The following is a 24,572-nucleotide window of genomic DNA, read 5'->3' as shown; positions in this document are numbered from 1 at the left end:
CACAACCCACGCCTTCGACCCACAATCTGCTCCCCTGATCCTGATGAAAGGAGGGTGGGAAGTGATTTAAAAAAAAGATGAGAGCAAAGACAATAAACAATAAAAAAGAAAGAAAGGAAAGGTATTCTACAGTCTTACACAAAGCACGCTAAGAGCAGGTCTGTGGGTAGCAGTATATGATACTCAAAATACACATATTAATGGAGCATCCCTTTAAGGCATGGACAAACAAATGTTTGGTAAATATATGATAAACATGCTTCACTGTGTATTCTGCTGCATGTATGTTCACATGGATAAGTTTATCCTAGCACACAACGGGCAAGAGATGGGGTCCATCCTGGAACAGTGCTGTTTGATCATAGGGCTAACACACACCTAAAGTGCATTCAGAAAGTATTCAGACCCCTTTACTTTGTTCAAATGTTGTTACAGCGCAGCCCTATGCTAAAATTGTTTAAATTCATTTTATTTCTGGGGAAGGCTACAGAATATTTGCTGCATTGAAGGTTTCCTAGGGCACAGTGGCCTCAATAATTGTTAAATGGAAGAAGTTTGGAGTGACGAGGGCTCTTCCACACAGAGAAGTCCAGAGAGAAGAGCCTTGGTAAGTGAGGTGACCAAGAACATAATGGTCATCCTGGCTGAGATCCTGTGTGGTGATGGGAGAAACTTCCAGAAGGAAAACCATCACTGCACCACTCCACTGATCTGGGCTTTGTGGCAGAATGGCCAGATGGAAGCCTGTCTTCAGTGAAAGACACGCGAAAGCTGCACCTAAAGGACTCTCAGGCTGTGAGAAACAAGGTTCTCTGGTCTGATGAAATCAAGATTGAACTGTCTGGCCTCAGTTCCAAGAATCATGTCTGAAGGAAACCAGGCACAGAGAGAAAACTGAACGGAGCAAAGAACAGAGATGTCCTTAAAGAAAACATGGTCCAGAGAACTCAGGACCTCAGACTGGGCTGAAAGTTCACCTTCCAACAATGACCCTAAGCACTCAGCCAAGATGACGCAGGACAGGCTCTGTGAATGTCCTTGAGTGGTCCAGACATAGACCTTAAGATGGCTTTTCAGATGTGCAAAAGCTTGTCATGTCACACCAAAGAAGACTCAAAGTTGCTATGGCTGCTTTCACTAAGTACTGAGTAAAGGGTCTGAACACTTAGGTCAGAGTGATATTTCAGTTTGTGATATTTCTGTCTGTGTGTATAGGCAGGAGGAATGTTAATCATACACTATCCTACAGAAAACTCCCTGACTACAGCCAAAAAAAATGAGAGCTCCACAAAAAATTGCAAGGAAGCTGTAAACAGGTAGTCAAGAAAGCATCCAATTAGACAAAGAAGTGATGGAACTATAATTGAAAAAAACACAATAATCAAATGTTTTATTACATATTACATAATACAATATATGACCAAACAAAGAGTTGATGGGGAGTTGGAGCTGTGTAGTCATTAAACTTGAACTTGACATTTACTGAGCTGCTAATGTGCTGTGGATATGCCTTGATTTGACATTTATATTGAGACGGCTTATGATTTTTATAAGTAATATTTCCTCCTGTTTTCATTTTTTTTCCATGTTTTTTTTCATTTTCTTATAAGTTTATTTAATGACTCCTACTTAAACCTTTCTGTAAGTGAAAACAATTACTACAATTTTATTAACAGACATCATTACAGTAGATTTCAGTTCTGAAATCCCACCACAGAACTGCAGATTTTTTAGTTATCCTTCACTCTCAGACTGTGACTAGAAGACAGCCCCAGTCACTGGCTGCACACACAGCTGCTGTTTAGGTAAATCACACTCAGATTTCATGCATATTACAGGCCCAAATATAAATAGAAAGGTGCAGTGCATATTTTTGTTCATGCCATCACATACATACAGTGAATCTGGCCCTCAGTGTACATGTGCAGCTGCCAAAGCTGTGGTGTCACTGGTGTTCACTGGTGTTGAACAGTGTGTTAACAGGATGTGTAATGCGGTGTGCTGGTCCTGTGCTGCAGCCAGGGCTGGGTGGCAGCAGCACTGTAGGCTACAGTAGGGCGGTTATCATGAAGCAGTTATGTAGCTGCTCTGCTGGGCCAGTCTAATTACAGGAGAACAGCGTGCACCAGCCTGGGCCTCCAAATGGCACCATATGTTTTCCCAGACTAACCAGCTGAATAAATGCCATTTACCCATTCAGGATGCACTGTGCTCTGTGTCTGGGAATCAGTCACTCACACTCATATAAAACCATTCACACCCCCCAAACACCCTGCCACCCACCTCCGCCATATAAAACTCAGCTGCCTGTGATTTACCCTGCTCAGCCCACCATGTATCCTCACACCGCTTCCTGGTCGGTTTAACCATTTACAAATCTCATTGTAAGTTTGTCTGTGCCTCTCTAACGCACACAGACTCGCATAATGATGTTGTTGATTGTGCTGTAACCAGTGTAGTTTACTAATGGGGTTTGGTTAATCAGAAACAGTATTTCTAAAAAGTCAGCAACAGTGTTAGGGTGTGGTCAGTCCTTTCGTCCTTTCTCTGGGTGGCATGTGGTGAGCGACCTCTGCAGCGAACGTGTTCAGCAACCTGACAAAGGTCACCACTGGTAAACTGGCAAGTTAGTTATTGACCTGAGATGAAGAAGAGGAAATAAAAGAGAAGAAATATGTTTCAACTGGGTTATTTAACTTCTAAGTATCTCAAACATAATGTTTCAAGGAACGCATGGTTATTGGTCACATCTGCTGTTTTGCTGTTTGCTGCTTGTGCTACTGATATGGGTTTTTGAAAGCTAATGTAAATACCGTACCTCAGAAACTATTGCTGCTCAAACTTTTTGACTTGTACCAATTAAAAAACATAAATTAACAGCAACTTTCTGTGAACAGTAGACTGATATTTAGACTGATATTTACATTCTCAGTTTGTTTTTATTTCAGCAACGGTAAGAGGAAAGCTATCAAGATTCTTCAGAGTTAAAAAAAGAAAGATTAGACATGTAGAAAAATAAACAAGCATTTCTTGTGGCTTTTTTTTTTCTCGTCTATCTTGTAAATCATCACACATCCCTATCCCAAATTGGAAGTCAGTCACTTCGCTTATCATGGGCAATAATACAATTTAATAACGTTCTGATACAAGCAAATGGCGATGCCTTTTTTCATTTGGCTTTGATGTAAACATGGAGTATTTCCCCACCAACACTCACTGGCAAAATTGCAATCACAGCGTCACTGATAACAAGAACATAATTCCTTGTGGTTGCAAAAAGCTGACAACATTTGTATCATGACCTCTTTTTTTGGAAAAGCTCCCTGTATCATCGCTTGATAGACCTATCACACATCATCAGTCTGTTAATGAGAACAGCCGAGGCAGAGGCACTCACAGATGCCTATCGAGGGCAGAAAACAAAAAGAGAATGTAAGTAAATATGGACTGTAATTAGTATGACAAGGCTGAAAAAACAGATAACACACCGCAGCAGCCCGAAGGCCTACTCTTTCACACATGCACATGTACGCTTGCACATGCACAGGACACACACAGGCACTGCGACTGTACACTCACACACGCGCGCACACACACACACACACACACACACTGGGAACAAATCAAATGTTTTAATCAGCTTGCTACAGCACATAATGAGGATCCACTAAGCCCCAGCTATCAGCTGCCATCGGCCACTTACTTGTGCCTTCAAAGAGCTGATTTTTCACTTCTTCTACAACCAGCTTAATACAGTAGCTATCAAGAGCGAACACAGCCTGTGCATGGGCTATAAAACCTGAAAAGTGTAAGTGATGTTTCAGCAAGTGATATATATGGAGTAAAGCAAGGAAGCGATTATGTGCAAGTGGACAAGACAGTGCAGCCTATGGGGAAAACGTGTTGGAGCTTAATACACCCTATTTGTCACCACTGTGATTTACGGCATGGAAATACCACCGGTTGTCTAAGATCTTGGTTGGAAATCACAGGAAAGCGTATGATATGCAACGCAACAGCCCATAAATCTAACAGTACACGCAATGACCTTACATACCTTGCCAACCTGACTCACTGCTACATTAGCAGATATTATATCAGATTTACCTCTCGCCTTGAGTGTACACACCTTGTGGTGCAGCGCGGTGTGCACCTGGCCCAGCCACACCTGCTGCACAGCAACAAGGCAATCACATGAATCAGTCAAGTTGATTACAGCCAGACTAGTTTCCACAGAACTGCAAGTATGTCAGAATTCTTTCTCAACCGTCCAGGTGTGTGTGAGTGTGTGTATGTGTAAGGTGTGCATGTGGAGGTGCACAGAATGTGTGCAGGTGGGCCTCCTGGTGCAGTTTCTGGCCTCCTGGCATAGCTCTGACCTCTGTGAGGAGCACTCACAGCTCCAATCCTCCAGCTGGAGAAGCAGTGACCTGAGAACTGAGCGAACTGAGAGTCCGCCTGTCCTTGTCGTCTTCCTGCCTGCCCGCCTACTGCAATGTGCTCTGACTGGGGGACATGCATCTAATCATTTCTTAAAACTCAGTATTTTAGTCCGATTTGTAGTAGTATACAGCATGACTTTTTTTTTTAGATATATATGGATTTAAGTTGCCATGTTCATCCAGATCTATGATAATAACAATCTATTATTATTATTATTATTATTATTATTATCACAGATTCAGCCAAAGAGTTGGGTGGATACGTTTGCATTCATTCACATTCACCACCTTAAAGAAAGAAAGGTTTTTCATAAATTTAAAGTTTGACTTTAAATTTAACAATATTGAACAGCTTTACAACTACGCAAAATATAGAAACATACAACCCCCCCAGCAAAACACTGTCCAACAAAGTGTGGCTCAAACAGCCACTGAAAAACTGTCCCGTCTTTGACAGAGGTTGCCATACATGTCAAACCTAAAGCAAGCTAACTCGAGCCTCTGTAGCGACATCCGGTGCAGCCTGCTGTAAAATAAATGACGTTGTTAGCTGCAGTCTCGCAGGTGAAATGTGCTGCTGCTACAATTATTCTAATGCCAGCATGCCAGAATGCCAGTGCTACCAAATGCTGCTGTCAACCCAGGGGTTTAATTAGTTTGGCACGTGTGCCACTTATAATCACCTGCCATTACCAGTTCTGGCTGCATCTGCTTACACGTCTGTCAGCGCCGGGCAGGCTGTGTATGTGTGTATAGGCTTGTGGGTGTGTTAGATGCTTGGTTCACATTGGTGTATATTTTGGCAACAGAACACAGGCCTCAAACAACGTGAAATCTAGACACAAAGGTTTCCTTGGCACCAGTTCTCAGTAATACCTATACATTTAAATGCATATATTTATGGAGAGAGACAGAAATGAATCAAACACAGGTGTCCATTTTTAGGTGTATATTAACACTGACTACTGCCAGGACAATTGTATTAGTGGTAGAGACTTGCCAGCAGTCCGTCTGTACAGATGCATTGTGAAAACAGAGGGGAGCAGGGCTTCGTAGTGTCAGACTGCATTGTGAATAGAGCTACACCTCAGGCTGAATACATCACATTGTGATTTCATGAGAGCTGGAAGAGGTGAAAGACGAAAAAAAAAAAAACTTCAGGGCGGCTAGTGAATCTCGACCCAAAACAGGAGAAATGGAAGTTAAAAGTGAATCATTCACTCCCCCTGGCGTAGCATTGGCTACCTTTAGGGTTGGAGTAGGAGGAGGAGGAAGAGGAGGAGGAGGAGGAGGAGGAGGAAAAGAGGAGCCCCCTGGCTTTCACAGTCATGTGACCACTGAGCTCAATATCTGAAGGATGGACCTCAGGCCGTGTATTTAGCTATCAGGCCATGAGCTCAAGTATGTGTGTGTGTGTGTGTCTGTGTGTGTACGTGTGGCTCCATACATTTGTGTGTACTGTATGTGTGTGAGCAGCAGAGCACATACAGGCATTCCCACCGACAAAACGACTCGGTCCTTCTGATTCACCTATGTCTGCCGCAATACAATAGCTCTAACTATCCCTATTATTGTCACAAAGTTCCCATTTAGCAGTGAACCACGGCTTCAATATTGTGCCGCCTCAAAAACATCTGTCGGGACTTGTGTGGCTACACTAATTACAAATATCTGCAGTAATCCAGCGCCGATAAGAGAGTCATTACTCCACCAGACATTTATCACTATGGGATTGATGACCCATTTCAGAGGCAGCCTTTGTACGGGGAAGTGAAATCGCTGATATCCCTTTTATCCTACATCGTTGCTGAAGCCATCCATTCGTCAGGAGGCAAGCTAGTTAGAATTGTAATTAACAGCTATGGACTTTGGCCCTAATAGAATTTTTGCAGGAAACTGCAGACTGACGTAGGAGGGGACGATGGGAGAGTCTTACTGTGTTTTTCTTTTCTTACTAATTGCCACTTGGAGTAGCTGTCTGTCGAGAAGAGCTGCTCTACGCTCTGCCGCAGCAGCGCTTCAGTTTCTCCAAATGCAGAATTTCTGTGCATTTGTAAATATGTAAGCGCAGCCATTTAAAGATGTGAACGCACAAGCACAATGTCCCAATTCAAGAATCTGTCACAAACGCAAATGCACATTCATAGGTCAAACATAAAATATGCACTTCCCTGTTCAAATACATCAGTTACGGGTTTCCTTTGACTCTTTTTCATTCTCAAGCTCACTTGCACATTCACCCACCTACACACACACACGCAGAAAGGAGCAGCAGATGATCACAGTAGGTAAGGACTAAAGGTCTGGCCACCTGCCGGCCACGTCCCGTCTCTGTAGCGGTAATGAACAGAGACAGCTTGGGGACCGCCCTGCGAGCTTGTCCCCCCCTCCCAGTTTCCCTGCTTCGGGGCAGAGCTGTGGGCCCTGGGGTGACAGGGACGCCAGAGATGTTCCCCGCACTGACAGGCAGGTCTTACCTGGCCAACCCGCTGTACACACTGGCCCAGTGACACACACATGCACAAAGGGACAAATGTAGAGAAACACATTTGTCAAAGATGTGCATGTGTGAGCACCGTATATACGTGCACACTGTAATTGTTCACATGTGTTTATGTACCTACGCATATGCACAGCTGAAGAATACACCCACACACATACACACACACACATGCTGACCCGGTGTAATTCCTCCAGAACACGGCTGGTGACAGGAGCAGCTGCGGCCACTACGGCAGACAGATGAAATTTTCATAACTATCTCCTCCAACTTCCATCCTCACCTTCAGGATAATTTATGACCTGCCTGCCAGCCTTGAAGAGACAATATGCTAGCTATGAAATGAAGTGTTCCAGCAGTGTAGGTTATAATTAACAAAGGAGGGGAGAAAGATGTGTGTATATGGGGTGGGAAGGGTGGAGGTGGAGGGGGCCGCCCAGGTGGGGCGGTCGTGGTAGATGGAGAAAAAGGGAAAGGATGGAGCATGTGCTGTGCATGCATTGTAATAATGTGCATGTGTGTGTTTAAACACCACATACATTGCTGCAGTTAGTTCTGTGATATCAACATCACCATCACAACAACACCAAAGACACTCTCCTCGAGCCCAGCAAAGAAATGTTTAACCTCCAAACAAGTTCCTGTAACAAACTGTGCATGAAACACAATGTCAAACTTTACATGTATGTGATATGTAGATCGTCTGTATGTTTAATGAAGTCTACACTTCCCAAAATTCTCTGTAATGGCCGTGCTTGTGCTCATTAGCTCGCTTACCACACACAAACACATGTACAACATCTCAGCATAGGAATCCTAAATCATTACGGTTTAAACTTAAAGTTATAAGGAGAACTGTATTCCAAGGACAAACAGGATTTACATGAGATAAACTCTAATGACCGTGTTCTTGGTGAGAACAACCTCCATCGCCCCATAATGTTATGTTCTCGCTGTTTGTTTCACATGCCTGCCACACATCCTCACCCAATCATGCTCTATCAGCTCTCTGGGATGTTGGGTTTGACCAGAAAAAATGTCCTGGTTTTCCTGACTACCAGTAAAACGGGCCCAAACCCATTCCCTCCCCCGTCTCCTTACCACATTGTCTTTTCCAAACACAAATCTTGTTTCCATATTAAAAAAGGCAGCATTTAATGGGCAACTGTCTCTGCAACAAGTGTGTTTAAATGTCTGTGGGACTTTTAATGACATTTTTAACTCTCTCTTTCTCCCTTTCTGTGCCACACTTCATTGCCAAGCTCTTACTGTGAAATGCATAATTATGAAATGACTGTTTCCATTAAAATCTGTAAGCAATTTAATGCAGTTGGGACTCAGTCGAGGATAAGCAAAGAAATTTAACAAAGAGAGTGTGATGCTGATCCCTGCCAGTTGCGAGCCTTTCATTCCCACACCTAACCACAGAACGAGAGAAAGCATGTATCTCAATGGCTAATTACTGACTTGTATGAGAACCAGGCAAGATGGAGGAGGTAAGTGCATATTTACACGGGTAGAACTTGTTTGTACGGTAAGCAGAAGGTAAAGAAATAACATCATCAGTCATCTTGTTCGTGGCATATTCCTGTAAGAATAAGACACACTGTGATGTACTTTCCAGTCTGGGAGATAACTAGGATGGGAGGCCGATTACTACGGCAACAGCAGCTGTGAGGTTCTGCTGAGGTCAGGACATGTCATGCATAACTGAGTGATTGCTAAACAGGGGCGGGTGCACGAGAGAAGAATTCATAATTTACAATCAAGCACACACAAACATACACCTCACAAACACCCAAGCCACAGCCGATCTCGCTGCACGCATTTAACCGGTCTAAGGGACCACACAGACATGTTTTAGATAAAGACAGACAAATTAGACGACAGCGTCTTAGGCTAACCACTGCGCTTGCGCTAATTACAGGCTGGCTGGCGATGAAAGAGACAGATGACATGTCCTTATTTGTTTTCTCCTCCAGTGCCCTGAACCAAGTAAACACAGCGATGCAGATGATGGCAAAAGTAGATAGTACCAAGAAAAAGACAGCAGACAACAGAGACAGAGAACATGGTTGTGGGATGAGAGTTCCACCCACCACACACAGGTGTTTGCCCACCATCTGAGCGAACAAACCCCTGAGGTAAAGAGAAACAAGGGCGCAGCCAGCTAAACTCTTTGGCTGGCAACCAATGCCAAGGAAAACAGACTGAGCTAGCCCTGTCTGTTCCGCTTGCAAAACAGGACTGCTGTTGTGGGGGTGATGTAGAGGCAAATTGTGGGGCTGCTGTCTGGGAGATCTGATTAACCTGTCACCTCGAGTCGCAACTAACATCACACAGGCCTGGTTGACAACATGCCCGGACCGACCCGCCGCCAACCAGAATGTTGGTTTGTGATGCCAGCTCACCCTTACTAATTAAACCTACTTCTTAACAGCTTGATGCCACCTTCTCTTAACTGTACTCCACAAACCCTGTTTCCAAAACTCACACAGAGAAAGAAAGTCATGGGATGACACACTGACTATATTGTAAAATTTTAGAAACACCCCCCCAATCACTTGTGCAACAGATGCAGGCTTTGCTACACATCAGTGGGAACCTGTACCCAGTAAATCCCTGATGTATAAACAGAGTGAGCTGTCAGTGACCTGACTGAAATCCCCGCAGCATGGCGCCTCCATTTCTAACACTTTAAGGAGCTCATTGGCCACATCGGACAAGGCTGTGATCTGTCCATCTTCATTGTGGACACGACACTGACAATCTTTCCAACTCCCATCTGGGACAGGGGACCTCCATTGTCTCCTAACTCCCTGCCCCACCCCAGTGCAGGAATTGGGGCGGGGTCTGTCAGGGACAACACAAAAGAAATGTCACCACTCCTGGAATGAAGTGCCAGCCAGCGAGGGTCTCTCTCCTCCTTTTTCTATGTCACTATGCGTCTCCACAGGGGTGCAACTGGTAGATGACAACACTGGTGGGGTCATCCCTGGTTGGGCACAACTTCAACCTCAGCGCTATGGCCCCTGCTGGCCCCTGGTGACCCTTGGTTTTGATGACAGACTGGGCCTTTTGTGTATCAGAACTCTGTCCAGGTGAGGACAAGAGAGGACGACAATGGCAGGAAACATAAAGCTGATGGAGGCTGGGAGAAGGCCCTACGGGGTCATGGGTCAAGCTGGACAGCTGAGTGATGAGTGCAGCTGTGGACACGTGGACCTCCTTCTCTGTCTTTTAGCTCTGCTTGCCATGTCAGCTGATGTTGCCTTTGTCCTGGGATAAAGACCTCACTAAATCTCAACATGTTGAAGAAAAGTAATAAACACAGGCAACAGATTTACTACGCCACTGATTTTGAGTGTACAGCTATTATAGTGACACCATAACCTGTGTAGTGTGGGTCAACCACTTGTCTTTTCCAGGGAACTGGAATTTGACTATAAAAGGACATTTTCCTATAATTGTTTTTAAAAATTAAATTAAATGGTTGCCATTCTGAGAAAAGAAATTCTGTTTTTAAAATAAACAAAATATAAAATACACAGAAATTAAAAGAATTAAAAGATTTTCTCCTCGTAGTTAAAAAGAAATCTGAAAATATTTGATGTCACGATGCCTTACAACTTGTCATCCATGCAAAGAAATTAAAAAAAGCCCTGGAATGAATTTATTTGTGCTGTTTAATATCACACCACTGCCAACAGAACTTGCTGGCTCTCCCTTGTCACTTAGTATAAACCCCAAACGCTGCAAAATTGTCACAGTTTGACTCTTTTCAGTAACAAGCTTGTTTGCAGGACTATGTTAAACCTTGTTATGTATTACCACCCAGGCCTATTAAAAATGAACACCTAAATGCCTCCAAACTACAGCGATCCACACATCCAGAGCTGTCCAACTGCTTCTGATGCCAAAGGTCAATGGCTGCCTACTCTCCTACTGGGCCCACACTGAGAAATGGGAGGACAGGGTTTGCCAAATCAGACACAAACCCTGCTTTGGGTCATAAACACCTCCGCCTGTCTCTCCTCCTTTTCTCCTCCGCAGAGGTGAGCTGGGTTTGCACTCTGTTAATCTTTCACTACAGGCCTGCTCCCTTTTACACTGGCCCGCTGGAGAACAGAGGAGGGAATGAAAGAGGGGTAGTAAAGGACAAGAGTGGATAAAAGAGCAGGAAGAAAAAGCCATAGAGAGGGCCAGATGGGCACCTTCACAGTCCATTTATCAAACCCAATGTGGCCCGCCCCTCCCCTCCCCGCTGCTCTCATGTCCTAAACCCCCATGTAATTCTGTAATGATTTTCATTATCATATAATGACCTTACAAAGCCTACAGCAGTTTGCATGGTCAGTACAAAACTCGCAGCTGTTCCCTTCAGAGTTTGCTCACCGGCTGTGACAAAGCTTTTTTTTTTTTTTTTTTTGGTTTGGCTTGTCGGTCAGAGCAGTGACCTCTAGGCTCCAGAAGGTCAGCATGAGGTCACCTCATCCAGGAGGTTCAAAGGTAGTTATAGGTATACACACTGAAGGTAGCATCACGCCAACTAACTACTGTTAGCAAGTTAAAATTTAGCGCTTCTGAAAACACAACCAGAGAAGGCTGCTGCCTTTAGTGTGTACATACTGCCAGTGTTTGTCAAACAATTCAGTTTACTTTACCTAAAACTGTGTACATGTGAAATGAGATCTATGCATTTTCAAAACCTTTCCAGTACCAAGTGTTCTGAATCTTTGTACTTCTGGTGCCATCAGGATGTGATTTCCTGTCCAAACAGGCCTGCTCCCTGGAGGTTGTGCCTCGCTCTTCAATCCGCACTTCCTGTGTGGTATACTCAACTTCTCTACTATGGTACAGTCACCCACCCACATAATAATCCATCTATTTCGAGGGTACTCAAGGGGCATTTACCAAGGGGACACGGAGGGCAACATCTATCAAAGAATTCACCATGTGCTTCGGGAAAACCCAGTTACCAGAAAAGCTCATAAGAATAAAAAAGCTCTCATAACTTTGTTGGCTCAGGGTGAATGAATGGACTGCATCTGCTAGTAGGTCGAGCTGCGACATCATTCACTCTGAGTGCCTATGAGTCACTGAAGAACCACTGGTCACCGGGTCCAATTCCTCTTTCTTTCCTTCTCGCTTGTGCTGAAAATGCCCCGAAGGCAGAAAATGGCAACTAGCGGGCCCACGTTCCAGCGCACAGACTGCTGCTTTAACTGGTGTTCAAGAAACAAAAGTCAGTGAGAAACTTAATCAATCAATGCTGCTTGTTTATGTTTATGTGCCTCTCGCAAGAGTCATCAATCATGCTTTTTTTTTCTTTTTTCCATCCTTTTGCAAGCATTATGTGCTGAATGGAAACCATGGAAACAAAAGGCAGTATTATGATAAAAGCTTGCCTGTTGCATATAGTGTGGAAACCTAATTAGGCTTCCCAATGGAAAAAAAAGCAGCAAAATGAATCAGCAAATTAATTTCAGAGGTCTTATTTTGGTGCGTGCTTTTATGAAAATAAACGAAGGTTTGAATACATCTCACTGAAGTGAACAAAATTCCTTCAATGTGTGTCTGATTCTGTTATATCCTGTATATTTGATTCAAAACAATGACTTTGCCTCTAAGTAGACTGAATAAAGGAATACAAACTTTCTCTTTCTCCACAAAGAACGAGCAAAGAAATCCTTCACTCTCATCAGACACAAATCTCTAATCACTACCAGTACGTCCCACTTAACATTGCACACAGTCATATGTTTAGTTTTTTTGTAAATGCTATCTGTTGACATGCACTTGACAGGGTGACCCCTGGCTTTTTTTGTAAGTGGGGTGAGGTGGGGGTTAGGTGTACACATTTGATGTGTGTAAAAATTTACACACATTAAATGTGTGTAAATGTGAGAGGAGGTATCAGGAGCAGCTGGAGTTTAAACATCTTGAGTGGGATGCTTGCCCTCCGCCAAAACTAATCTAATCAGTCTTTCACTGCTGATAGAGTAAACGTCTGCCCCGCCGACAAGGACTGAGCATTTCCTGTCCCCGTCTGTGATACTGGTTGTCAGGACCTTAAGGGTGGGCTGAGCAAAATCTAGGGTTAGACATGGTTAGTAGGTGGTAACGTTGCATTGTGGGTGGTGGGGGAAGCTGGATGGCGGGGGACAGTGCTGAGGTTCAGTCAGGGGGTGGGTGTGGCGAGATGGTTTCTAGCTTTCAGCACCTGCAGCTGGAATGCACTATCAGCACAGGCCCTACATCAGAGTTGTGAGGCGGTGGGCGTCAACACAGCAAAGCAAGGTGTGTGGAAACAGCCTGTTTACAAGGCTCATCTGGATGGGGCATAACTAAGGGTCAACTAGAGGGGACAACTCAAAACAGAGGGGTGCCACGGAAAGACGAGGGCAGCAGCACTGCAGGAAGTTAATATCTTTCAAAAGAAAAGATGTTGAAATTTCTAGTCTGTGGACTCTGCCTCTGGCACTTTTGCTTGCTCTTGGCTCTGGATCATGTCTGGTCCAAAGTGTGGGGTGTGTGTGTGTGTGTCACTGAGGTCAAATCTGTTGATAGAGACAATAAGCAGTGAAAAATATGCAAGTCTTGTGTTCACATGCATGCCAGTGTTTGTGCGTGTGCTTGCTGGTGCTGAGGGGGAGAGTGGCTGAGAGAATGAACAGCTAAAATAACACTGTGCTGTGTGTGTGTGAGGCCCTTCTTTATCTGAATGAATGGTCGGTCTTCTGATCCCTGCGCTCTCTGCCCTTATCTGGGAGGAAGGAAGTGACCGGGCTTATCCAAGACACACGTGTCGTTGTGATATCTGTGATAGCTGCCAGGCCTGAGGACCACAAACAAACACCAACTACACCACCGCAAATCTGTGGAATTCACATCTGCTCTTAAGAGGGAATCACTGTCAAAGCACACTGAATGAAAGCAGGACTAATGTGACGATGCCTGATTATTTTGTTTCTTGATGTGATCACAGCTATTAGCCCTATCAGTCTCTTCTGTTTCAGCAAGGCTTGCACATGAACTGATAGTTGTTACTCACTATCATTCACACAATAGCTCTGGTGCTTAAGGAGTAAAATGAACAATGACGCTTGGTTGTAATCCGTCCTGTTACGGCAATCCAAGCAACGTGTGCATCAAAGTTTGGTTGTGTCCCATTTCTCTTAATAGGGAAATAGGCTGTAATGAGTACACTAAATAATTGCTTCTGTTATTTATTGGTTGTTGAGGCCTGTGTAATCTATTCACATTCTAAGTGTTGACCTTTCACCCCAATGAAATTAGAAAGGTTACTCATATGTTTTCACTTGAGTAAAACCTGAGTAAAATTTACTTTGAGTATGTTAGTTACTGCACATTATCATAATGCTGTTTGTTGGTTGTAAGGCCAAAGCTTCTGGTGTAAAACTTTTTGTGTGTGATGGTGTTTCCATTTTGAATATGAGACTGTGCTCATGCTTCACAGTGTCTCACTCTACCTGTCTCACACATTTGTCAGAGGTTTATTTTTCAAAGTCCAGTAGAGGGAACAATGTCGGTGGTACAATGTGTTACCTGTCTCTCCATGTCTGTCTTTGCTGGTGTCTGTCTGTCAAGGCAGACAGCAGGGTTTCTGCCATCTCCCTCCGTCCCTCGCCTGCTCTGCCCTCCTCCTCCACTGTAGCCAGGAAGAGCATGGTCTGCAAAAAGAAGCACAAAATATAGGCATCACATAGAACTAAATAAAAATTTGTGCAAATGACACTATAAACTGCCTTCTTAAAACAGTGGCTAAAATGATTCTGATTGTTTCACCTAACACTACATACCTGAGTAAGACACATCAGTACTCCTTGACTCTATTAAATCTTTCCCTAAATATTAAACTGCGTGGAATTGAGGGGAAAGTCTACCTGAAGCAATTCCCTCGATCCTTGAGCTTCTATCCTCAGTTTAGAAATTACTCAGCTCTGAGCCAAGACTCCATTATAACATCCCTGGGACGGCGACATACAGTAAGTCTAGTATAAAGTCAGTTTCACATCAGAGGATGGGCAAATTACACCCAATATTAGAGTGTGAGTCAATTAATCACGTCCTGCACAGCACAGTGTAATGTGTGAGTATCCCCCTGTTGAACATGAATTACAGGCCGGCTTAAAGTGTGACGTGGCACATCAGTGCTAATCTGAGACATCCTGGCAAACCTTCGCCTCCAAGTCCTCCGCAGCCTCTAAGCTGGTTGAGAGGGAGTCAAATGAAAAAGGATCTGGCAGCCCAAATTAAATGCAGTGCTGTCAGCCACACTCAAATCCCTCTTTCCCCTTACCGTATCCCTCTTCTTCTCTACCCTTCACAAACTCTCTCCCTCTCTGAATAAACTTAACCCCCCCCCATCTCCCCACCCTTCTCCTAGCCTCTGAGAAGTGATGGATCTGTAACTCTGACTGACTCTGACGCCTTGTTAAGAACAGTCTCTTCCTGTCACATCCACCAGTCAAGTGCGTTCATTTCTTCCCATTAACAGTCACTCGCCTCCCTAGTCATCCAACCCTCTTTTCAAAAAATCCACAATGTAAGCGAACCTTCATTTCTTTTCCTCTCCCTCTTTTTTAATCCCTCTCTGACAATCCACCTGCCTGTCTTAATTCATGTGAAGATAGGTCTGATTGTCTGCGTGCGTGTTTCCAAAGGAGAGCAGTGTGATTTGCCGACAGAGTAATATGCTTACTTCCTGCACACCACACAGGACAGGTGTCAAAACATGTGGTGGTGTGTGACTGATTACACCTGACTCCGAGGAGACACCAAAGATTACAGTGACCAGGAGGAAGCAGGGCCGGCTGTACCGCCTATGGAAACTGTACCTTTCGGTTTGGATCAAACCCTGTCCCTCCTGGGATGAGTGACAGGCGAAGAAAGTGCCAGAAAGTGCATTCAAACTGTATCACCATCTCAGCTAGTAGACATCATATTGCCATGCTGGTCGTGTAGCACAGTTTCAGGGGTTCAAGCACAGCACTGAAGAGCAAGTGTTCGTGGTTGATCTGAAACCTGCTCTGACATAGCTCTGAGCCTGCTTCAGCTCTTCCCAAAGCTAGCCTGGGAACAGAACAAGTGGCAAGAAAGGAAAGGCAGCGCAGTCCAGTGAGCTTAACCGTGCTAAAGCAAAATTAAAACACAGCCAGTGAAATAACCATCACCTTGTTTTGTGTTAGAGCTGATAAATTAACAGCCAAAATGCATCAACAAGGTTTTTGTCCCGACTCAATGATGATGACGGAAGACACCAAAATAGATCCTGATGTCTGCCAACACAATTTAGTCTGTGCACCTCCTCTTCCATTAAACAAACAGGTGACAACTTGTGCTTTGGGGGAGTGTGTGTACATTTGTGGGTGTGTATGCAAAAGCCTCTGTTTGTTCTCGGCTAAATTTTGTGAGGACAGGCGTGCCTCTAGCAATGTGAATGTGTGTTACCAAACCTCCCGTCCATAAAAAATGGGTGCATGTGTGTCTGCGTGCCAGAGTGTGTGCACTTAGGATCTTGTGTTTAGAAGACCTGGTGCTGAGAGAGGCCTTCAGGTTTAGCCCCTGGCCGATCCCCGGGACATCTAGACACCCCACTGGTTGTTTACTGGTCAAGCCTGGTCTCAGTCAGCTATGGTCAGTCCACAGCCCTTTGTCTCTGGGCCTGTGTTAGCACTAATCTGCCCCCTCTTTCCTCCTATTTACCCTTTGATGACAGTAGCTGTCCTCAGCCTGATAGTGACCACAGATGTCCCCCTGACCCAGGCCACATCCCGAGGTGAATGAGAGGACAAGGAGGACCTGGGTGCCCCCATCCCTGGTACCCAGACCCCCTTGTCTATTTTACCACAGATAGGTATAAACATTTCCGGCACTGTGCAGAAGCAGGGTACATAAACAAACACACAGCTAGGCTAAGGTGATATTTTAGTTGGTGGGGAGCTGGAGTGATGATAGTGTTCCAAGCGAAGGCTGGCTGGAGGGCAGCCCGGGGCGGCTCACTAACACCTCAAACTAGGACTGTATCCTAACATCAACAAGCATCTGTCTATTCTATCACATAACAACATGTCACTCATTCAACAGAGAATAACAGAATGGGAGGATCGTTGCTGCACACAGTGCAGTATGGTGTACATCCCTTAAAACGTCACATAATAGCTGTCACGGGTCACATATTTGCTAAGAAGCAAGTGCTCAGAGGGAGGAAGGTTAAAAAAAGATGCATGCAGAGCTGAAGGTTTACACTTCATAAAACAGAGCTACTAGCTGACCACCAGAGCGTCTGAGAAACTGTTAACACCCCATGAAATGTCTTAGCTGACTTTAGACCAGTACTTTCAGGGGACCCAGAGCACTCTTAAGCTCACTGGCACTCGCTTATATAGGAAACCTTTTACATCTACAGGCCGCAAACGATTTCAAATCCCCAAATTTACCTCCTTTATTAACTATTTCAGCTATTACTATTTCTATACCAGAGCAGACCATCCAAATAATGGACGCTTCCATAAAAAGGCAGGAGGTAAACAAACTCATCAGTAACACCAGACACTGCCTAGGTTTTGGCTGGCAGCTAAAGTTAATTTGCCACCATGATGCCTCCCTTCCTAGAGTAAGTGCACCTCTGTCTGTCAGACTGGCAACCTCCACGCCTGTCTCTCTGCCATTAGCATGTGTAACAGGCCCGACAACAGGCCAGCAGACTCCCCTGTCTTTCTGTGTGCCAACACGTCTGCAACGTCCATATGGAGGCAGGCGTGGCCCTAACAAGTAATCCATTCTACTGTTTGTGACTGTTGGGCCACCACTGGGGCCTTTAACTCACAGTAATAGCGAGCAAGAACTTAAAACCTCCACCAACTCAGTTAAACATTAAAATTTACATTTACTGCATTAAGGAGCCAATCTAATCAAGACAGACTTACTCTATAGTGACTGAGTCATGTTTTGGGAAAAAATACCTTTTAGCTACAGAAGAGTGTGTTAACTTTCTGGCCATGGACCAATTGCACGATATGCAACTGGACTTTGCTATGTAGTACAGATATTGTTTGTAAAACCTAAACTTTAACTAAAAAAAATCCTCAAATGACAACCTTTTCTATAATCTCTATCACGTCAGATGTTTTTTGTCGGGCGCCCTTTAAGATTTAACACTTCACGTGATGAAAAAATGTTCCTGTTTTATTAAAGCACTTGATAATGACTCAGAGCTCTGCTGGTTTTCATTTTAGTCATCAGCTAAAAGACAGTGTAAAACCTGACAATACCACCAGATGAATGATTTTGGGAAATACCCTTATACCCTGGACAAAGAACCACTTTTCAGATCATAGCAGTTACATGAGATTTTTAAAATTAACGATGTATACCTTGTCTAAGACCGTCTGCTTTCATTCATCCCGACTTCCTCTTGCCCACCTACATGGCTAGCACATTAGCAATGTATCTCAGGCTTTAAGGTTGAACCCTTTTCTCCACATCTCCAGACACTCCACTGACGTTTGCCATAGTCTAAGCAGTCCAAGCTCAGCTGCTCTGACATCTGATTTCATAGGCCTTAGGAGTGGGAGTTTGGCAGACTCTTAGCAGTCTCCATCCCCCTCTAATACAAGAAACCAATATCACTTTGACCGCTGGTGGAAAAAGGCATCAGGCACCTTGCTCGGGGTAATGGATAGCTTCTGCTCGCTGATATAAACAACTGGGGAGCTGTGATCCTGCCAGGGCCAGTTCCAGTCTGGACAAGGGATCTGTGTATGTTTGCTGCTGCATGCCACCACTGAGTTACTTTGCTCTTGGGTGGGGGGTGTTGGGGGGGCTCTCCACCAGTGGAAAAATTATATTAGCCCAGGAAGAAATAAGCCCAGACCACATTTGCTTTTCTGTGACATCACACTTTAAGTCATAAAGTGTGTGTAGGTGTGTGTGTGTGTGTGTGTCTGCTTTTCCTGCCGTCTGCCTGCTGTCACATGATTACAGATGGCTCAAAATTGAGGCATATCTGAAATTAAATTTGCTCAGTTTCCATTATGTAAGATTGGCTGATAACGTGTGTGTGTGGGTTTCTGTGTTTGTGTGTCATGTACACGGCTTTCTATGGTTGTGTGGACAAATTCTGGTTCGAAAACATCATTGTGAGAACATTTTTAGGGCCCTATGATTTCCGCGATCACCGAATCGCAGAATCAGCCTACCAAAACAGAATCCACTCTTTAACGCGGAACATCGCGGAACCCGACACAACTTGATAAATTATGTCAAATTCCGCGATATTCCGTGTCAAAAAATAGACTCCGCTGTAGTTGGCCAATTCCGCGATTCAGTGATCGCGGAAATCATAGGGCCCTACATTTTCGTGCTCTGAGGGTCTTTTGACCAGTCCTCGCAACCTTAAAGGGCTGTTTGAGGGTAAAGACCTGGTTTTTGGGATCAGGTTAAAATTGGGTTTAGATTAGGGTTTGGGTAAGGGTTGGGGTTAGGCATTCAGTTATGTCAATGAGTGTCTTCACGAAGACAGTAACACAAGAATATGTATGTGTGTTCAGTTGAAGAGTAAGAGGTGTCAACATTGTTGGTCCCAGTTGTCTCCCAGACTTTGAACTACCACAACCTTTGATATTATCAAAGAAGAAACAGGGAAGAAAATGAGAGAAGCAAGTTTGTTTTTTAAAAAAAAAACATCTCTCAAAGATTATTCAATGAAGTATTTTCTTTATATGTGTGTCTTTATATGTGTTTTTTGAATTATACTGTGCAACTTTGAACAGTTGACTGAAACTTACAGAGCATTGACTTCAAGGGACCTTTTCAAAAGGTTTGTTGCAACACCTCTTTCCTTCTTTACACCAAACAATCCTTTTATTCCTAATCCTATAATAAATAAGAACATCTTAATTAATTAAACCAGACATGTTTTACAGTTTCCATATTTACTCATTAGCACTAATAGTGATAAGTGCTGAAACGCAGCCCTGTAAAAAGCAGAAGAGAAAAAATAGATTTTAGAATTTCTGGAAGGACCTCTAAAAGAATTATATTCTATCCTGTCTATATGGATGTTTATGCAATGGCAGAAGATACTTGAAAATTTCTTAAAATGACATATAGAGATCCCTAATGTGTGTGTGCATTTGCGTGAGGGTGTGTTAATGTGTTCTCGCGATCTCCGTGGTGATAGAAACCGAGGCCTTTCTGCCAGATTGACCCTTGCAAGGTTGCGGGCACCATCAATTATGTCAGCCAGTAAAATGGGCTTCGCTACGCACAGCAGATTATATGGAGTGTAAAACATTAGAAAAATGTGTCTGAAACATCAGAGTAACATGTTTGAAGTGACAAAGGGTCTGGGGGTGGGGAGGAACCTCCCAAAAAGGGAAGACCCCTGACAAGTGATTTTGTTTGAAGGCATTGTAGCACACTCAAGTGGGCTGGGATGCTTTCTATGGCCCCTATGGCAGTCCATCTTCTGGGCAGAATACGAGCGGGATGGAAGGACATATGCTTTCCACGGGGTCAAATGAAGCAGAACTCACAGGCCTTTTGTGGTGCTCCCTTTTGGTGGCAAGAAGAAAAGGAAAATCTGTTGTTGGGTCGTAGTCCTGTGGGCCCACAAATATCACATAAAAATTCTCCGGCCTGTTTCTTGCGAGGCTTTTGTCTCTGTCTCATGATAAGGAGTGTGGATCCAGTTGGCCTTAATGGCTAAACCACATAGTTCTTAGTCTGAATGAGCTCTCCAGCAGGCTGGGACACAGGACACACACACACACACTTGTACAAACTCCTCACTGGCCTGGCAAGAATACATCATCCATCCATCACAGGAAAGCTTTGAGAGGCGCTTTGACTAATTCAGGACAATGAAGACAGAGCTGGACAGAGATGTTTGCGATGAGCGCGACACTAAAGCACCTTCTGCTCTGTTAAAACTCCCTTTCTCTCTTTCAGTATATGAAAGCTGAGTCTAGATTCTAGCTAGATAGCAGATTGTGATCAGCACCTCACTCTGCTGCCAGTAAAAAGCTTTTTGCTGACAGGGGCCAAAGCCAGCCTTTCTAAGCCCCGGAGTTACAGTGTTACACACACTGCACCATACTTCAGGTCTTCAAAAATGCTAAACCAATAAAAAGGGTTTCCATCCATCTAGACACGCTCGCTTAGAGCAGTTTTGTTTTAGAGGAGGGGGTCTGCCTGCAGGGGCTGAAAAGCGCCGCTAACAAAGTTTTGATTGACAACAAAAAGTCTGAAGTGAAGTGATTCTCTCAATTTTGCATCTGGCTGAAGGCTGCTGCACTGAAACTAAAACAAGCTCTATTATATGTCTAGCCTGACATCAAATATGAATTACCCACAGAAGAAGGCTATGTCTAAAGTAGGCCAGATTACGATCTCCAAAACTCCAGGTTCCCTACCATAAAATGTTATATACTTTAGTAAAGGCCATAAGGTCAGTGTAGAATCAGCGACAGACAAAGCCTTAGCTGATGGATAAACATGAGCAAATATTTTTACATCAGTCTTGTTTGTGATATTATTCCAGATTTCAATTATGTGAGCTAAATAAGAAGAATTGGAGATTATCAATGTATTCTCTCTTGCATCATTCTACCTCAAGTCCTTGTATTGATAATTCAAACCACTTTACATGATGTGACGTGTGTGTGTATGTGTGCGTGTGTGTTTAATCTGCTGCTTCCCTGTGGATAAAGACTGGCAGCCTTTTTGCTCTATACAGCTCTCTCCACACTACATGGCAATGCATTAACAGACAATGGCCCACACCATGAAGCAGTAACATATAACTGGATTATGGACTCACATACTCGTAAAAATGCTGTCTACTTCAATCTAGCAAAGAAGTCACAGACACCAGCAGCTTTTATATTTAACACTGCATGTTCAACACAAAACATACATGCTCAAAGATGAATTCCACTGTGGAGTATATCGATATGATCGAATTAATTAAATGGAATTAAAGGTGGATACACTGTATTTCAGATTGGGTCACGTCTTGTATCCGATAATTGCAATAAATCACAAACCTGTATTGCATTGTATTCAAACTTTTTTCATGACATTTATGTTTTAAGTTGAATCTCTTAACAAAATAGCCCCTTAATTACATTGCTTTGCAATATTTTGTGTTGAAACTTTGGAGCAGTATTTGAAGACAAGCCCCTGATGACTTTTCAAATAATCTGTACATTCAAATATCTTACTATTAAGGAAAAAAATTGATTAATTATCTATTTCATTTGACTGTACTGAAAGGAACAAAACAGCTGCTGCTTGGATGACTGGAAAAATGGCATGGAGTTCATTTTAAAAGAGATATGATAAAGTTACTTAAGTGTTTCTAAACACAGATGATCCCACCACCACCCATTGCTATATGTGTATGTGTGATTGCTCCCACCCAGGGAGGCTGATGAGAGCAGCTAAAGGGTGTTTATGAGACTGTTAGCCAGGAGAGGATGCCGCCTTGCAGCTCTCGCCCAAATAAAAGAGCCATTTATTACATCCAACATGACCCTCTCATTACACACAAATAGGAATTAATGAGCACTATATCGGGCGCTCCCAGCGGAGCGAGGCGGGGCCCGCTAAAGGACTAGCGTTAATTACACTGTCCTACATCTCACCCATTTAACACCACCCATCAGATCGTTCTATCTGCAAGGGAAGGATGGGAAGGTACAAGAATTTCGCTTCCTGGAAGGACGGCCACTCTCGGCGTCACCAGAGGGGAACAGCCCGAAAATTAAAAAAATGTAAAAAAAAAACAAAGTTAAAGCTGATTCTGTCTTTCTGGCTGATGCTCCGATATTTCCTGTGACCTGACCATGAGTAAAATTACATTCTATTTGCTTTGTGTCTACTTTCCAAATAAACTCCTCTAAAATTAAATATTAAAAATTATATGTCATGTTTTGTTTTGTTTTTTCTCCTCTTTTTTTTCTGCCTGGGTCATTCCTGTTGAATGATGAAAGGTCAAAGAAACACAGTTAGGGATGGCTTTACAGTAGACAGAGCGGCTATGTCTATGAGTGGTCAGACAGGTTTTAAACAGGTCCAATGACAACAAAGGAGAAAATTAAAGTTATTACACAAACAGCCAACTGTAAAGTCCATTACATCTTGCACAGTAACTTCTTGGTTTCTTTAAGTTACCATAAATACTCTAGTTTTGTATGCACACAGTTCAACAAAGCACAATTATAACAGACACTTTGGATGTATATGCTTCTAGTTTTAAAAAAAATAATTAAAACACCTACAGTACAACAATTTGGGGATTTGTCTGAACACCAGTGTCCTATAGTACTACCATGCTACTATTACCAGTGTTGGGATCTCAGCAGTGAAACTAAAGAATAAAGTGTGTGAGTAAACATAACCATTAGTATTAATGGTCAAAACTACAAAAACAGACACGTAAAAAAAAAAAAAGAAAAGAGAAAAAGAGAATGGGATTTTCATTTCAGGCTTCGCATGGGAGAAAATCTGCTTTACCAGAAAACAGACATATCAGGTTTGATCTCTGTTGGGTTATCCGCTTTATACTGTACATGCCTTGTTTTGAAAGGTGCACAGACCAGAAAAAAAAAAAAACAAGGCATGGAACTTCCCAGAATACTCCCAGGACTTGTACTTCCTCCTGACTGTGCTCACATCCCCTTGTCTACAGCCTCAGCTTTTCATTTCTCTCTGGTTTACTTTCCCTCGCACGCTCTGAACTTAAATCTTTACCGTTATCTCTCTATTCCCCTCACCTCTGAAAATGCCACCCCCCTACCCCCTCCCAATTTCTTTTCTCTGTTCCACCTCCCCAAAGAAATGATACAATTATCATCAACAATCTTTTCCCATATATCTTCCTTTTCTTTGCGTTTCTTCAACCGAATCAAACAATTTTACACTGTCTTCCCATCAGTATCACCCCATTCTCCCCTCTCACTGTTTTCAAAGAGGGCTTTATGTACTTCAAAACCCCAACACGATAGCTGCTCCGGTGATTCTGGAGCATTAGAGAGGTACTGAGGTATTAAGTGGTTTCTATTTTTCTGCACTAGTTGCAACATTTTGAACAAAAAGCTGATTGTGGATCAAATCTTCGACACATTGGAGACATGGTGCCTGAGACTTTCTCCAAGATATGTAAAGTGTTAAAATTTGACTTTGTAGCTTTGGGCCCTTTTTTTGTTTTGTTTGTCTGTTGTATGTACAGCATACAGAATATACATTTTACACTGAGGTTTTTGACTACACCTTTGTGGTCCATATTTTCTAAAGGTATCACCTATTTTTGTCCCTATTTAAGTACAGGGTGGGATTTTTTTTAGTGCTCACTTTGAGGATCTATAGTTGGGACGGGCTGTTTTCATTTTCATAAATCAGTTTCATTAATGTCTCACTGTGTGGGTGATATGAAGCCCTCAGAGACTATGACTATGTGATTAGGGGCTGTACAAATAAATGGGAAATGAACCTGAGTTATTGTGCAGATAAACAATAATAAGGACATCAACCACAGGACCTGGATCCGGGATCCAGATTCAGATGATGTTATTAAAAGTGCATACTCAGGGTTCAGAGTA

At 43.4% G+C, this 24,572-nt stretch overlaps 1 protein-coding gene across 3 annotated transcripts in view; it reads right to left on the bottom strand.

Annotated features, from left to right (window-relative positions):
- Positions 1 to 24,572, bottom strand: part of fto (FTO alpha-ketoglutarate dependent dioxygenase) — a 118,341-nt gene that overhangs the window by 50,038 nt on the left and 43,731 nt on the right. For 2 of the 3 annotated variants that reach the window (XM_041039288.1, XM_041039295.1), the window contains exon 8: positions 14,512 to 14,636. In XM_041039288.1, the coding sequence (XP_040895222.1) occupies positions 14,512 to 14,636 (125 nt within the window). Of the gene's footprint in view, positions 1 to 2,304; positions 2,640 to 14,511; positions 14,637 to 24,572 lie in introns of those variants that run through there. The other variant, XM_041039304.1, reaches the window with a different exon arrangement.

This window comes from Toxotes jaculatrix, chromosome 1 (assembly GCF_017976425.1).
Source record: "Toxotes jaculatrix isolate fToxJac2 chromosome 1, fToxJac2.pri, whole genome shotgun sequence".
Classification (NCBI taxonomy): Eukaryota; Metazoa; Chordata; class Actinopteri; family Toxotidae; genus Toxotes; species Toxotes jaculatrix.
Note: the sequence above shows the minus strand (reverse complement) of the source record. Positions and strands in the feature narration are given on the sequence as shown.